Source organism: Pseudonaja textilis, chromosome 11 (assembly GCF_049901715.1).
Source record: "Pseudonaja textilis isolate UNSWEBS1 chromosome 11, rPseTex1.2, whole genome shotgun sequence".
Classification (NCBI taxonomy): domain Eukaryota; kingdom Metazoa; phylum Chordata; class Lepidosauria; order Squamata; family Elapidae; genus Pseudonaja; species Pseudonaja textilis.
This window is the reverse complement of record NC_142000.1, coordinates 6,667,702-6,685,160: the sequence shown is the minus strand read 5'-3', so window position 1 is coordinate 6,685,160 and position 17,459 is coordinate 6,667,702. Positions and strand designations below refer to the sequence as shown.

Sequence of the window (17,459 nt, the reverse complement as noted above, 5' to 3'; positions counted from 1 at the left end):
TGAAATGTTTTTCCTAAGCAAATAAATTCAACAAATGTCCAAGATGAGGATGCTCTGAAAAAGGAAAATCTAAATCAGCCAGTTTGGTCTAGTGAGTAAGGCACCAGGTTAAGACAAGAGACCATGAGTTCAAGTCCACCTTAGCCATGAAAACCAGTTGGTTGACTTTGGGCCAATCACCGGGAGATGTTGAGTTCTAGTCCCACCTCAGGCATGAAAGCCAGCTGGGTGACTTTGAGCCATTAGGAAGTCTCACAGGCCAACCCATCTCACAGGGTTGTTGTTGTGGGAAAAACAGAAGGAGGAAAGTGTGTTAGGTAAGTTTGCCACCTTGAGTTATGTGTTAAAATAATAAAGGTGAGATAGAAATACACATTTTAAAAAATAAAATAAAAAGGACCTTCACAGCTAAGAGAAGCATATTTTTTTTCTGGAAAACTGAATGTCAGGATGTTGACGGGCTACTACAACAGATTGTTGCCCCCAACAATCTTACCAACCTCAGAAAGATGGAAGGCTGAATCAACTCTGAGCTGATGAGGGTCAAACTCCTGGCGGCGGGCAGAGTTAGCCTGCAATACTGCATTCTAACCACATGGGCTCTATTCTGGGGGAAATCTATCTAGGTAGTTGACATCAACTTGATAGCAAGTCAATCAATCAATCAATCAATCATTCATTCATTCAAGTAACTTTTTCCTACTGAACTTCAAAATTACAATCATGCCAAATGAATCACAGTGTACCTGGAACTACACCATTGGTTGCAATTGCGCTCATTGATATAGCCGTCAGCATGGTCTGTGAACGACAATAACAGAGTTTAAACATATACGAACACAAGAATAATCAAAGTTAAATAAACCAGATGTTTGCAATGGGATGTAACCAAATCTTTTGTTTGTCTTTCCAGCCCAAAAGAATGTTATTCTGTAAGTGGTTTGGGATTCTGTACTGTCCATCCAATAGAAGGATAAATCCCTGAAAACTGAACTTCAGAACAAGACCAAACTCTGTATGGATAAAAACACATGAAACACATGTATTTTCAGCACTGCAGGAATTCTAGCTATTTTAGGGGTTAAGATGAGGTTACTTAGTTTGGGTAATGAAACATCTCCAACGAAACAACCAAGCTCAGATACCACCAAAGACCCCATACTTCAAGCCTGAGCTACAAATATTCTCCTTTAATGTTTCCTTCACTTACATCAAATGGGTGGAGGAAAGGGCCCTGTGGAGGAAACTGGGGAAGGGCAAAGTCTGGCTGGGTAGAGCAGGGAAGAGATAGAACAAGGGAGGGAGTTCAGAGGAAGAACCAAGCCCATCCCCTCTTCATCCTAGGGCACACAGGGAGAAACGGAGAAGAGAACAACATGGGTTGCTTGGCTTACGGGGGAGGAGAGGGCCCTGATTCCCTGGGAAGACAGTTTATAAGAAAGGCAGGCTGTGTGCGGCAGGCTGTTGGGAGCAAATGTGACTTTATCTTGTGTTGCCGTGGCTTCTCTGTGTTCCTGGCATCTTCCCAGCTGTGTGAGTTTTGCCATGCCTTCAAGTCTGAAATTCTTGCTCCTGCCCTGCCAAACTAATTAGTTCAGTTTGGCTTGTTTGGACTTTAAGTTACAGTTTGTGTTGACCATGTTTGGACTTAATTTTCTGCAGTCAAAGGCTGTTCTTGGGAGAGTTTTTCTCCAGCCAGAAGATAACTTGGACATTGGGGGCAAAGTTGGAGATAATAAAGGGACACTTATTGATTATCTGACTGTGTTGCCTTTGTGCCATGTCCTGGGTCATCTGGTGGGCTTCCAATTAGGACCTTTGTGGCTCTTTGAGTGTTTAAGCTTGCCACCCCCTGCCCTAGGTCATATACTCACACAACAGCAGCAGATTAAGACAATAAGGAACGACTGGAAGACACCTGCTGTTCCCACTATCCACGTCAACCGAAGGAAGAGGATGACCCCAAAGATATTTTGCATGCATGGCAGGTAGACACCCATCAGGGTCCCCATGCTGGGAGACTGAAAAAGAGAAGAAATCAACTCAACAAAGTAGCATGATGGACTCTGCGGTCCAAGCACCATTCCACCCTCTCTCTTGGCCAGGCAGTCATCTCCCGTGACAAAAATTAATCATCTAAATCCAAAGCTTGTCCTTTTCCTCTAACAGACACCTGTAAGTGCGTGGAGATTTAGCCAAGGGGTGGGTTACAATTCATGGGCTTCATCAGAGGCCTTTTGTCCTTCTAAATCAGCGGTCCCCAACCTTTTGGGCAACAGGGAACGGTTCTACAGGAAGAGGATTTTCCATGGACCGGGGGGGGGGCGTGGTTTTGCATGCTGCCTGCATCCCATGGATGGGATTTCACTTATTTGCACAGCCCGGTTTCTGGCATGCTGTGGCCCAGTACCGGTCCATGGACCAAGGATTGGGGCCGCTGATTGACTGAGCCTTGCAAAGTTGAATCCTCATGAAAAAAACCTGGAACCCAAAAACCGAAGAAAGCTACATACTTTTGAAACTTTACTTCTCGAGCCTTCAGCATTTTCTGCTTCTTCGTGCTCCTTGGCTCCCTGAGTGAGATTTGTGTAGCTGACCAATTTGCCCAATAAAGAAGACACCTTTGGACGAATATCCAGTTCTTCCTACAAAGGGAAACATGTAAGACTACATTGGTCAAAGGGGGCAGTAGAATTTTGAGCATTTCGCTCCTGGAAAACTTAGACAGCTTCAACCTGTATGCTTCAACTCTTACATGGTGCTCTTTCAAGGGAGGACTTAGTTTAGTTTAGTTTAGTTTATTGTCATTGCAACTCCTACAACAAAATCAAACACCATCTTAAATGTACATCATGACCATGAAAACAACCACAAACAAACATCCTTCACACTCCACACATTGAACCGAAAACCCCCAACACCGCACCAACACTTCACTATACATCAGAATTCAAAAGAGCTACTACCCTGGGATAGAAGCTGTTTTTCAGCCTATTTGTCCTTGCTTTTATTGTCCTGTACTGTCTGCCAGATGGTAATAATTCAAAAAAAGGATTCCCAGGATGAGATGGATCTTTGAGAATGTTTTGAACTTTCTTAAGGCAGCAGGAGCTACAAAGCTCTTCCAAAGAGGGGAGCAGGCAACCAATGATCTTCTGGGCAATGAGGTTCACCCTCTGGAGTGCTGTTCTATCTGCCATGATGCAATTGGCAAACCATCCAGAGATGCAGGAAGTTAAGATACTCTCTATGGTGCAGCGGTAGAAGGTCACCAGCAGTTTTTCATTCTGTTGTTGTTTCCTGAGAAGTCTCAGGTAGTAGAATCACTGCTGGGCCCTTTTGACCAGGGCTGCAATGTGAGCCCCCCAGGTCAGGTCCTCTTTTAGGGTAACACCCAGAAACTTAAAACTGGCCACTCGCTCCACTTGGTCTCCATTGATAAGCAAGGGCTGGATATCTGATCTGTTCCTTCTATAATCCACTATAAGCTCCTTGGTCTTATTGGTGTTGAGGACACCAATTTAAAGAGCAGGGGTCCCTAAACTTGGCAACTTTAAGATCTGTGGACTTCAACTCCCAGAATTATCCAGCTAGCCTAGAATTCTGGGACTTGAAGTCCACAAGCCTTAAAGTTGCCAAATTTGGAGACCTCTCCCTTAAAGCAACCTATCCCCATTGCACAAGTTCAACATCCTTTCTTGGCAATTTCCGGCAATACAAAAGCAAAAGATGAGGAGGCTTGACCTCTCAGAGGAAGAGGGACCTTCCTGGTTGCCACCAAGGCAACTTCTGGAAAGGTTAACTAAGCAAGCAAGCCTGCTTGGACCAACGGCAGCATGTCTCTCTAACTATCTCTATGGAAATGAGTTCACAAAATGGACCATCTCATTGCAACCCACAAAATAGCCAAGCTGCCTAGCATCTTGGTTTTTTAAAAAAAAAAATGTCACAAGACAGGATAGAGATACAATTTGAGAGGGGGAATTATGTTGGATTGTGACAATTTTCTAGCATCCTAGCTGGCCATCCAGGAAAGCAACCGAAAATGTTCATCCTAGGTTTATATATTTTTGTATTACTATAAATGCCTTCATACCAACTAGCAGTTTCATCTGTTTTTAATCCTTGTCTGTACAGCACTCAGCATGGGAGTCAATGTTTAAATGTGATCCATTACCCCACCAAATGGCTGCACTTCTAAACATTACAATCTCTAAAATAAAACAGGACCTACGGAGAAAATATTATAACATACTGCTGACAACATCCTTAGGATGATTTGATTATTTTTAAATGCCGCACTCCATATCAAAGGAAGAAGGGCTTCCAATATGTCATTGCATAAATTAGATGAAGTCTGTTGCCTGTCACAAAAGTTATGATCGATACATTAGTCTGTCTTTTAAGATAAAGTGACAATTATAATATCAATACATCTTTATTAAGGTCATTTTTTTCTCTTCTGTGCATTTGTGTCCAATTCTCTGAGACTGCCTGAACAAGTTCCCACAGTTTTCTTGGCAAGGTTTTTCAGAAGTGGTTGGCCATTGCCTCCTTCCTAGGGCTGAGAGAAAGTGACTGGCCTAAGGTCATCCAGTTGGCTATGTGTCTAAGGCTGGACTAGCAGAAGTCATGGCCTCCTAGTTTCTAGTCTGATGCCTTAACCACTACAGGAAACCAGCTCTCAGTTCAGCCACAGACCAAAAATGCAAACAAGAATTACATCCATTTCAATAACTCCACTGAAACGTATAATGTATGATTTGCTATGCTATTGTCTTTTTAACTGCAACTATGCTGTTCAGGCTCACAAAGTTTAATCTCTCCATCCATCTGCAAAACAATCCCATCTATCTATCTATCTATCTATCTATCTATCTATCTATCTATCTATCTATCTATCTATCTATATCCAATGGTAAATTCTGTCGCTTGAGTAAGATTTCCTCCCAGGAGACAGAAAACACATCTTGCCCTTCCCCAATTTAGATATTTGGTCCATTTAAGTAGAACAGGATTTCTTGACCTTGGCCACTTTTAAGATATGTGGGCTTTAACTCTGAGAATTCTGCCCTAGGATCATGGATCCTGTCCAAAACAGCAGCTTCCATAAACTAGGAGAATCCTCTTCTTCCATATTCTATCCCTCTCTCTCAGCCAGCTAGAACTGCACTGCCAAGATAACACCAAGAGTCAATTCCCAAACCTGTGAGTAGCCATCTTCCCAGGAGTTATTGTAAGACATGCTCATCTCATCCCATGGATAACCCAATTCTCTTTTCTGAGTTCGTATCCAGGCATTGATTCTCTACTATGATGCGAACCAAAGTTCCACAACGAACACTGGAGCAGTGCTTCTCAACCTTGGCAACTTGAAGATGGGTGTAGGTTAACTCCCAGAATCTCCCAGCCAGCTGGGAGATGAAGTCCGTTTATCTTCAATTTGCCAACGTTGAGAAATACTATCCTAGAATCAAAAACAAGGCAAAGGAAGTATAGAGCTGAGATACAGTCTATCTTCTTCTTCAAATTACTTACAGATACAAGCTTAACGCTGGCTGATTCATAGAGAACAACACATCCCTTTAAAATGACATTGTAGGCTTTGAAAATATTCTGTTTCGGAGGGATTACAATAAAATCAGTATATTTATGACTACCATAGTAAATTAATTCCTTCTGTTGAGTCAAAAAATGTTTTTAGGAAATTAAAAATAATCAATCATGGATCTCTGGTCATTCATTCTACTGTAGATTTATTGGCAATGCTCCTCATGATTAAATTTTGCAATATAAAATATTAATTTTTCATATGTAGCTGCCAGAAGACTGTGAGTTATGGTTTCTCCTTAGACATAAAACCAGCTGGGTGACCTTGAGCCAAACACTTTTTCTCAGTCCTAGGAAGTAGGCAATGGCAAATAATTCAGAAAAACCTTGGCAACAGAACTGGAGGGACTTGTCTAATCTCAGAGAATTGGACACGATTAACCAGAAGAAGAAAAAACTAGAAGTACCAACTGTACAAGTTTCCATAGAGTCTTTAAAGGTAGCCTTGTGTAGAGCACATTATAATAATGATTACTACCAAGTAATGATAAGAACATGAGTTACAAAGTACTTCCTAATTTATGGGCAGGAATTCAACCGCAAAATTGTGACCATCATCTTGCTTTTCTTTTATTTAGATCAATATTTTTGTTTTAGATAAAAAAAATTGAACAAAAACATTTATTATGGAGGCTGAGAGTCTTTGCACATCTTTTTTATGATTAAGTAAAAAAACTGAAGGCATGAGGAGAAAAAGCTCCATGGTTTGAAATGAACCAGGACCTCTTTAATGTCCTTCAAAACTCCACTTGTTAGACAAGGGCCAAACTGAACATTCTGGAAAGCTGAAAAATTGACCAAAAATGAAATTTCAAGCATCATTACCTCAAATAAGGCCAAGTTTCGGTCATAGTAATCTCCTTTGCCTTGGTCCGAGCTACTGAGGAAGGGGCTGTTCTCCTTATGATTGCCATGTCCTGTAGAAAGAGAAATAAGGGTGGATGTCATTTCAGGAAGAGACGTTCAGGAGAAAAAGGAAGGGAGGGAACTATCTCGCCATTTCATTTTACGCTGCTGTAAATGGGATTATCGCCGATCATTTGGGGATTATTGGTGGCTTCTTCTCTTCTTGTTGATAAAGAAGTGGCATAAAAGTATTTCCCTTTATGTAGCCCAAATCTTTTCTGGCTTTCAATTTGATAGCAATTAGAAAATGTTTTTATTCCAAATGCTGCTAGGTCTCTTCAATCATAAAACTCTAAGCAGCTTACTAGCAGTACGTTCAATACATATCGTGCCTTTGCAATAAATCAAAACTTTATCCAGTGACACGTACCAATAAAAATAAATACTGGGGATTCAAATAATTAACAATACCATTATAAAGTTATGGTATTATCAAGCAAATTAACCTCAACTATAAAAATGTTTATTTTCAGGAATTGTGGAGGTTTTGGTGCTCTCTGAGCTTGGTTGTTTGTTTGCAAACATTTCTTAACTTGACTTTATCTTATCTTTACCCTCCTCCTCCTCCTCCTCCTCTCTATTGGATTGTCAGGAACTCTTGATTCTTTTTCTGAGCAGTTCTTCATGCCAACCTCCACTCCCACCAGTTCTGGAGATGCTCTCCAGAATTTCAGTTCCTACAGAAAGCCAGCCTTCTCTAATGTACCGTGAAGGTAGCACGAAGTAGCCACTGCAAGTTCAGAAGAATTATTATCATTCCTGTCAAAGTAGAGCAACAAAGCAGCTGGCCTTTATTTCCTAAACCCCTTTCGTTTAAAGTTCTGAGAAATTTTGGCTCTTTATATTGTTCCAGCTCATAAACCTTACATTATCTTGATCCAAGCTACTACTGTTTATGGGGCTGCCTTTGCTCCTTCCAAACCTCAAACTCCATGGTCACTAGCTGGTCAACTTGTAGTCTCTGCATACCGTGAGAATGCTGAGTAGGGAAAGTGTGGTACCCAACTTTTCATTTCATTCCAAATGCCTTGTTTTCTTTTTTGTTCTACAATTCATTTGCTCACGGTGCTTTGGACAATTGCACCTCTGGGTTAAAAAAAACAGGAGAGTTTGCGATCATTGGGTTATCAGGCATGTTTAACTGCCAACAGGAAAGCATTTGGCTAATGAAATAGAAACTCAGATGACTATTTGTATTTTTACGATTCTAACATAGACCTGAGAGTTTGGAAGAAGGACAAAAAAAAAATTAGCCAGGTTCGCTTTGTGACTCTGTTGGTGAAGGCCAAGAAGTCCACCTGTAGAAGACCTTCCAATTCTCAGGAGAATTTGGAAAGCCTTGGAAGCAGAGAGGAACCTTAAGCTCAAAGTCGGACAATTTGCACTGGACATCTTTAAACTCCTCAAAGGAGAAATCATAGCCGGCAAGCTGTCTCATCAACCACCCAGGATCTCTCATTCTCTAAATTTCAAATCCCAGCCTCTGCAAGCTAAAAACATCTCGCTCCAGAGCTGGGACTTTTTCCTTTACATTTCAGGTACAGTAGCTCTTGGGGGAGTGATGGCCAGTGGTTAAAGACACTAGCGCTTGTCAGCTGGCAGGGTTCGAAACCCAAGCACTGCATGACGGGGTGATCTCCTGTTCCTCATGTGATTCAGGACTCTGGAAATGAAGTCAGACCAATGATTCTGTCATGCCCCTGTTGGAATTTGATTCCGAGGGGGAGGTTGAGCAGTTGACAGGGAGTAGGAGTGTGGCTCTGGTGGCTGTGGAAGAAACTGGGTAAGGGCACAGTCCAGCTGGGCATTCAGAGAAAGATCCAGGCCCACCCACTCTTCATCCTAGGGCACACAGGGAGGAATGGAGAAGGGAGCAACGTGGCTTACGGGGGAGGAAAGGGCCCTGATTCCCTTCATTAGCTGCAACTGGGAAAACAGGACTTTAAAAGGGATGTCTGCGCACAGCACCTTGCTAGAAGCAAAGCGTGCATTATCTTTGTCAAGTCTTATCTGGGTTCCTGGCATCTTCCCAACTGTGTGTGTTTTGTTAGCCTTTGAACTCTGCAATTCCTTATCCTGCCCTGTCCAGTTAATTGCTGCAGCGTGGTTTGTGTGGATTTTTATTTACAGTTTGTATGTACTTTGTTTTCAGACTGAATTTCCTCCACTTAAAGACTGTTCTTGGGAGAGTTTTTCCTCCAGCCAAAGGTAACTGGACATTGGGGGCAAAGTTGGAGGTATTAACGGGACTTTTCTTACTTATGTGGCTTTGTTGCCTTTGTGCCACGCCCCAGGTCATCACAGATTCCAACAACAAAGTTTGTATAACTGCCAAGTCAGATGAGGCCAAGAGCTTTATCATCATATTGAATTTTGTCTCCAGAAGAGGCCAATCAATCCCCAACAGCTCCAGGCTTTTGTCCTGAACTTCATAATCGAAAATGTAGTTAACAACCCATGACCAAATCCCCTGCTCCCTCCAACACTGTTTGTAACAAAAATGGATTATTACAATGAAACATTAATACATTCTTAAATTTTTCACATGAACTAAGAGGTAGCTTACACGTCCTACCAACCATAATGTGTCACAAGCAACTTACATAAATCTCCCTCCCTCCCTCCGTCTCTCTCACCCACATTCAATATCCTGGCTTCCTTTTTTCTTCCGTCTGGTTCCAGACAAATCACCACACTACTTACAAACTGCAAACAAACAGAAATCATATGATGTGCTAGTAAGCTGTTGTCCTAATACGTTTTCCTAATACACTGTTGTCCGAATAAGCTCCAGTTTTCCCCAAACAAAAGTTGAGGAAGGAATCATTGACTGAATTCACACATATGTATAACTGGGTCCATTTAAAACTAATTTGTTTGACTGTGGCTTTATGCAACCGTATAAACAGTGAACTACATCAAAGTGTCATGTTCAGAAAAAAAGTTTTAGCTTTATTTTACATAACACTGGAGTTTCTTTCACATAATTTGCACCAAAGTACTTGTAAATATCTTGAGGGTTTAACAGAAATGTACCTTTTCTATAATATTTGTGTCTTAAGGGAAAACTACATGTGGCATTTCCAATTTAGCAGCATTTTTAATTCAGCTGAAAACCTCTATGGTTTCATCTTATTTCTCAGAAGTGCTAAAAAAAAACCCCAACTTCTGATGTTAGATCTGGCTCACAGCTCATATATCAAGATCTCTTTGCCTAGAGCAGCATCCATGTTTTGTTACTGCCTAACTTTATGTAATTAAATATTCCTAAAAGATGGACAGGCAACAAAAGGGATGTCCAGTCTATTCACTTTTATGGGTTGTCCAGCAAGAGGATTCTACCTAAAATACAACGGGACCGACACAATTATGATGGGAAGCCAAGGGAATAACCTTACCTGTTAATAAGAATTCTTTTCTATTCTCTGACATGTGGCTCATCACCCTATCTTATTCATGCAGCCCTTGAAATCGCGTTGCAAGCAGATATGTACAACGCCATCATGTTGCCGAGAACAAGGAAGATAGACGTAATTGGTTACTTCCCCTGGAATATCTACTCTGCTCTCTGGTGCTACAGCTTCACAGTATTGATCAGTAAATGGGAATGCAACAAGCAAGCGTGATACAAGCTAATGGAGCTTGGAAATAGATTACCCTTCCCCACCTACAATCAGATCTTTGCTAACATGTTAGGAAGAGATTTTAGAGAAGAGATGCCACAAAAACCACGGAAAGGCAGAGTCCGTAAACACACCAGTGCAAGTCAGATATTGCTCAATCAATATATTTATGCCAGTTGACTCTCAACATTACAATATATTATCATCGTGGAATGAATCGTATAGAATCATAAGGCTGTACGGAGCCTTGAGTCCAATCCTCTGCTCAAGGCAGGAGATCTTACTGCTTCCCGGACAAAAGGCTGTCCGTTTTTTTCATTCCAGGACCCACAACTTCATCTGTTCCATTAATTGTTCTCACTGTCAGAAAAATTCTCCTTACTTCTAGCTTGTATCTCTCTACAACAAGCTTCCACTCATTGCTTCTTGTCCTGTCCTCTTGTACCGGAAGAAGTTAGGAAATATTAAAAAGGCAGAATATTTCCCCTAAAAGAGAAGTAGAAACTCAGAAGCGGACATCACCTCAGAAGCAGAAGCTCACGCCCATCTTTATTAATGGGTGGGCCATTGAGGCCTGGACCAGAGTATTCTACGTAACAAAGCCCTCTACCCATCTCTCCACCTGGCCTGGGAAGATTGCATCAGCCAACATTCAGGTGAAGCCATGTGGTCCAGACAAAGCCTACAAAGTCAGCTAAGACACCCGCCTCTGGGAGTCTGACAGCCAATGGGATATGTTTCTTACACAGGAACAGGAAACAACAGTAAGGTGGGGCCCAACGGAGGGTATGAAATTAAGGGTCTCTCAGCATCTCAGCCCTTATTTTCCTTCGCCCAACATCTTGAATCATGTGATCATCCTTCTCACTTTGGAGCTCCAAGCCATGTGATCTTGTCCACCATTAAACCATCTTTCCAAACAGCCTCCATGTTTCCAGTGTCTTTTCCCCCACTTGGAACTGAACCCAGAAGGATATTTCTTCTGACAGTGCTTCGGAGAGACCATCAAGTATCAGAAGACATCCATCACGTCACTCCTAATCCTTTTTTTCATCAGGCTAGACAACCACTCATGGTTAGATGTACCCTGCTCACCATTTATCATCTTAGTTGCTCTTCTTCACATGCTCTCTTGGGGTCTTTGCATCTTTTACATATGCTGGCAACCAGAACTGGATGCAGTATTCTAATCGTGGTCTCACTAGTGCAGCGCAGAACGGTACTATCACTAATAAAATGATGAACGATAGGAATGTGATAGGAATATGAACGATAAAAGTTTTGGAGCAGCTTACTCTGAAGAGATGCATTGCTGAAATTTAAAAGGAAGGCACAAAGCAGTATGGATGAGAGACACAGAGTTGGAGCAGCTTAGTATTGCAGTCCAGATTTTTGGCGCGTGATAGTCCCGTTATTGGATGGCGGAGAGCAATGAGTAGGAGGAGGAGTGTTGAAGCTGCTGGACTAGGATTGGAGAAACCATGGTTAATGTCCAACCTCAGTCATGGTAGGCCACAGAATGATATGTGGGAAATTGCTCTGCCTGAATCCAACTTTGCTCATAGACTTGTGAAAAACTAGATGGTGAAAATGGGATCTCTGGACCTGGGAAAGAAAGAACATCTTAAAACACAATTGTTGTTGTTCACTCACCAAGTTGGGTCCAACTCTTCATGATCCCATAAACCATAGTGTGCCAGGCCTCCCATCCTCCACTATCTCTCTGAGTCTACCCAAATTCATATTCATTGTGTCAATGACTCTTATCTAACCAACTCATCCTCTTCTATCACCTTCTCCTTTTGCCTTCAATCTTTCACAACATCAGGGTCTTCTCCAAGGAGTCCTCCCTTCTCATTAGGTGGCCAAAGTATTTGAGCTTCAGCTTCAGGATCTGCCCTTACAAAGGTCAGTCAGGGTTGATTTCCTTTAGGATTGACTAATGGGATCTCCTTGCAGTCCAAGGGACTCTCAAGAGTCTTTTCCAACACCACAATTCAAAACCAGAACAAAATTGGTAATAGTTAAGAATAGCAATTCACAGGGACTGTTTCTTGTGGGTTGTAGCCTATTGTGAGTGGCTTGTTGGATGCTAGGTATTTGTTCCTGGAAGAAAAGTGGAATAAAGGCTAACCAAAAAAAAAAAAAAAAGAATTACATCATGTTCAAGCACAGACGAAGAGTAAACATGAAAGTAACATAATACAGGTACTTGGAACCAGGCAATCTAAGACTCTCCAGAGATTTTTAGACTACAATTCTCATTCTCTAGCCATTAGCTATTCTGGCAGCGAGTTCTGGTGTCTGTCAATCATTTACAAGGTTCAATTACATCCCACATATGACAGTAAAGGAGAAAGGGAAAGAAGAGCACCTGATGATGAGAAGAACTAATGGAAGGAGAACATAAAGCAAAAGAATATCTCTCTATTAGCAAAATAGAAACAGGAAGATATGATGCTTCACTGTATTTTCTTTTAGTTTTTTGTTTGTTTGTGGAATATTTGGTCGTGTAACCATTTTTCCCAGTTGTATTCCTGGATGACAATCTTCATTATGCTTTGCAAACTAAAATAGTCTCTAGGAATGAGGAGCCCTTGATGCAATCTGAGCTTGGTTGTTTGCTTGCAGGTGTTTTTTTACCCAACTGTGTAACATATTTTGACTTTAGGATCTCTGTTTGCTTATTTACCTCCCACTGAGCTTCATGCATTCAGAAGACCTGGCCATCATTGCTTATTGACCTTCCCCGCTCCAAACATCTTGCATTTGGAAGATCTGGCCATCATGGGTTTTCTGTTTTGTTCAAAGAGGTGGAATACATACTAAAATAGACATGGATCCCACTTGAAAATTTCTAAAGTGCTTGAAGCAAGAGAGTTTTGGGTTGACATCTGGTCCAGAAAAAGCTGTGAATCTCCAGTTAGTCAAATAAAATGTTGGATGTAGAAGAAGGACAAGAGAATTAAGGTAAAATCACCAGCTCAATTCATGGATGATTGTATAATGTTCTTGGCAACCAGGTCCAAGTGGTAGACAGATGGGAATGAGAACATCAACACACTGTGTGGTTGTGAAACCCTAGGATACAGTGCCTCTTAAGTCATGGGATGGCATCTTAAGCCATGGGATGGCATTTACCGCCAAGTTCCTTTTGTGTTCATTTTCCTTCTATCTGTATGATGAAACCATAAGACGAGTGTCTTTATAGACCTCTTGGAGGTTTGTAAACCACACTTGGAATATTGATCCAGTTCAGGTCACCACAATAGAAAAAAAATGCTGAGACTGTACAAAGAGTGCAGAGAAGAGTAGCAAAAATGATTAGGGAATGGAGGCTAAAATATATGAACAGCTGCAGGAATTCGGTATAGCTAGTTTAATGAAAAGAAGGACTAGGGGTGATATGATAGAAGTCTTCCAATATCTCAGGGGCTGCCACAAAGAAGAGGAGGACAACCTATTCTCCAAAACACCTGAAGGCAGGACAAGATGAAACAGTAGTGGAGAGAACCAACCCAGAACTAGGGAGAAATTTATTGACAGGGAGCAGTTGAATAGCTTGCCTCCATCACTGGAGGTTTTTAAGACGTCACTGGTCAACCATCTGCCTGAAATGGTATAAAGGGTTGAACTAGACCTCCAAGGTTCCTTCCAAGTCTGTTATTCTTCAGGTTCTTTCTCCCTTTCTGACTAATTACTGGCTGGGTTTGATGCCAAACATCATGGAGAAGATGCACTACTCCTGGTCAATTAAATAAGAGGAACATTCATGGAAGGTTGGAGGGGATAATTGGTGAGGGAATTGAAATTCTTCCACAGATGGACATTACAGAATGGACTTCATCCTGGGATATCCTCCAGATCCATTGAAACTACAATTCTCTAAGTTCCCAGCTCTTGGGTTATTCTTTACATAAAGTTATAAATATTTCAGCTTTATAAAAAGTATTATAGGAAGTATAAGACTTCTGGTGATAAGGGCAGATTTTACTGTAGTTTACTATTTCCTTTTATGATCGATACTATACGAGATGCTCCTCATGACATTCATGTCCTGCTTAGAGTTTGACAGCTATTTTCAAGTTTCTAAAACAATGCAATCTACAACATGTCATTTATATATGATAGGATAGGATAGGATAGAATTCTTTATTGGCCAAGTGTGATTGGACACACAAGGAATTTGTCTTGGTGCAAATGCTCTCAGTGTACATAAAGAAAAAATAAAGTATATTCGTCAAGAATCATAAGATACAACACTGAACCCAAAAGAATATTTCTTCCAACATCATCCAAGAAGCTTCTTCAGTTCTGGATGAAAAGGGAAACATCTGTCAGAAGAAATATCCTTCTGGGTTCAATTCCAAGTGGGGAAAAAGACACTGGAAACATGGAGGCTGTTTGGAAAGATGGTTTAATGGTGGACAGGACCACATGGCTTGGAGCTCCAAAGTGAAAAGGATGATCACATGCTTCAAGATGTTGGGTGAAGGAAAAAGACTGATATGCTGAGAGTCCTCTGGGTTTATACCCTATGTTGGCATTTGAATTTGAGCTTGTATTCTGATTGGTTGTCAGACTCCTATGGGGTCATGCAGGAGCAACTCTGTAGGCTGTCCTGAGTCCCAGGCTTGGTTGAGCCTTGCTGGATGATGATGTAATGAAAGGGCTTTGGGCAATTCCTATAGCTCTACCTGGAAATCTTTGTTATGTAAAATAGAGTGGCCTAGGCTAGAGTAAATGGCCCGTGAGCAAAGATGGGGGTGAGTTTCTGCTTCTGAGTTCTATACTTTTTAGGGGAAATATTCTGCCTAGGATATTTCAAGTTTCTAGGAGAGGTGTGGGTGCTAACTTCCTATACATCTTCAAGCAACAACAACAACAACAAAGCAAGTCTAGTTGCCTTTTGAAAAAAGCACCATTGGGACAACCATGATCAGGATGACTCAGAATCTCCACGGGCATTTTTGATAGATACCAGTCTCGGGTCCTATTGCAACAAGCAGCAATTTGAACTATGCCACAGCAAGCCTCAACATGTCAACCCTCTGAAAGAATCAACAGGCCCCAGCAAAACAATTGGCTCCCATTCATTCTCTGCTTTTTTGAAATGCAAATAGGAAGCGGGACTTTGATCCTTCAGAGTTTGGATCTAGGAAAAACAGGGGAGCACACTGTCCTGGGATACATCACTCTGAACATGTTTCCTACGAAGATGCAAATATGGTGTGGGAGGAACATGTTCAGCCACGTCAGGAGGCGAGCATAAGCATTCATCCTGTTCGGTGTGAGCAAGTTTTGGGTGCAAAACTAGCCAGCTGGCACTACTCCAATCTATACAGACATTCCTTTGAATTGCAACCACAAGGGAGCCCAAAATTTCTGTTGCTAAACGAGACAGTTGCTTTGCTCCATTTTACGACTTTTTGCCACAGTTGTTAAAGGAATCACTGCACTGTGGCTACTGCCTTTTAGTGACTGTCGGAAGTTACAATGGCACCGAAAAAAAGTGACTTATAACCGTTTTCCACATGTATGAATATGTCATGCCCTTGGTGCAGACTGACTCTGAGGGAGAGGAGGAACCGCCGACAGGGAGTGGACTAGGGCTAACATGATAGTAGTGTTCCAATATCTCAGAGGCTGCCACAAAGATGAGCGGGGTCAAGCTATTCTCCAAAGCACCTGAAGGCGGGACAAGAAGCAATGAGTGGAAACTAATCAAGGAGAGAAGCAACCTAGAACTAAGGAGAAATTTCCTAACAGTGAGAATAATTAATCAATGGAACAGCTTGCTTTCAGATGTCATGGGTGCTCCAACATTGGAGACTTTTAAGAAGAGATGGATAGCCATTTGTTGGACATAGTAGAGGGTTTCCTGCCTGAACAGGGGGTTGGTCTAGAGGATCTCCAAGGTCCCTTCCAGCTCTGTTATTCTGACTACATGTAAACGGAAGTTTTGGAGCTGGAGGCTCTGTCTTCCTATCTTAGAGGAGCTACCTCACAAGAAGAAAAATGGAAAAGGAAATTGAATGAGGACTTGATTCATTTCAAGCTTCTCTTTTCTAAATGCCAACACCAAGGATGGTAGAATAGAATAGAATAGAATAGAATAGAATAAATTAACTATGGAATTAAAAGGGAAAACAGACAAAGAATACAATGCAGTATGGGAAACATGGTTTATTTGGATAGATAATAGATATAAAAATAGAAAATGTAAATAATGTATATAATAAATAAGAGGGTATGAAAGTATTATGCATTGTAAGTTTTGATAAGACACATAAATGTATATATAATGTCACAGTGCTGTTTAATAACTATTAGTATTATGTATCAATGGAAAAAAATTCAATAAAGCATTATTAGAAAAAAAAAGAATAGAATACCTTTATTGTCATTGCATTCCACGAATACAATGAAATTTGAAAGCTGCTCCAGCACAGTGCCCCAAACACCACATCACAATCACACAAGAGTTTTGAAAATAATAATAATAATAATAATAAATGCACTGTTTTATTCAAGACAATTACTGTCTTGGAAAAGAAACTGTTTCTCAATCTATTAGTCCTCATTTCAAGACACCTATAATGCCTCCCTGATGGTAACAGTTCGAAATATGAATGTGCAGGATGAGAATGTGGAGAGTTTTTTGTGCTCTAGAGAGGAGTCTGGTCTTTGCAATCTCTTCCAAAGAAGAAAGAGAGCAACCGATGATTTTTTGTCCTGTGTTTATAACTTTCTGGAGCATCTTCTTATCCACTGCAGAGCATCCAGCATACCACACCATTACACAGTATGCCAAAATGCTCTCGATGGTAGAACAGTAAAAAGTAATCAGCAACTTCTCACCCAAACCACCTTTTTTTCAGCAACCTCAGAAGGTGCAGGCGCTGTTGGGCCTTCTTTGCAGTGGCCATAGTGTGGACCGACCAAGTAAGGTTGTCGGAAATATGAGTTCCCAGAAATTTAATACTATGAACTCTTTCCAGTGGATCTTACTCATGTGAAGTCATCAAACTGGGTTAGAGTTATGCCCCAGCCGAATCCAAAGTTAAAAAGACCAAGAATTCTGGATCACATTCCCTGCCAAGTATCTAACAGACTCTTTTACCCCATCGCAAGTAAATCTAGTGCAGTAAAACTCGAAAACATTTGAAACCCTGTTGTAAGATTTCTTGTTTGTTCGCTCAACCCCAGCACCTGAAAAGCACTTACCATTACTTGGAATTATTATGCTGCACTTCCCTGGGTCTCCCATTCTGCTGCATTTCATTTACCAAAAGAAATGATAAATATTAAAGGGGAGGA

General features: G+C 41.2%; 1 protein-coding gene across 2 annotated transcripts in view; it reads right to left on the bottom strand.

Moving 5' to 3' along the window:
* SLC12A4 (solute carrier family 12 member 4) overlaps nucleotides 1-17,459 on the bottom strand; it is a 54,209-nt gene that overhangs the window by 25,665 nt on the left and 11,085 nt on the right. Inside the window, exons 1-5 of one of the 2 annotated variants that reach the window (XM_087940548.1) lie at nucleotides 9,915-10,037; nucleotides 6,436-6,527; nucleotides 2,514-2,645; nucleotides 1,875-2,021; nucleotides 747-801 (exon numbers count right to left, since the gene is read on the bottom strand). In XM_087940548.1, the coding sequence (XP_087796674.1) occupies nucleotides 747-801; nucleotides 1,875-2,021; nucleotides 2,514-2,645; nucleotides 6,436-6,527; nucleotides 9,915-9,957 (469 nt within the window). In that variant the 5' untranslated portion in view covers nucleotides 9,958-10,037. Of the gene's footprint in view, nucleotides 1-746; nucleotides 802-1,874; nucleotides 2,022-2,513; nucleotides 2,646-6,435; nucleotides 6,528-9,914; nucleotides 10,038-17,459 lie in introns of those variants that run through there. The other variant, XM_026714136.2, reaches the window with a different exon arrangement.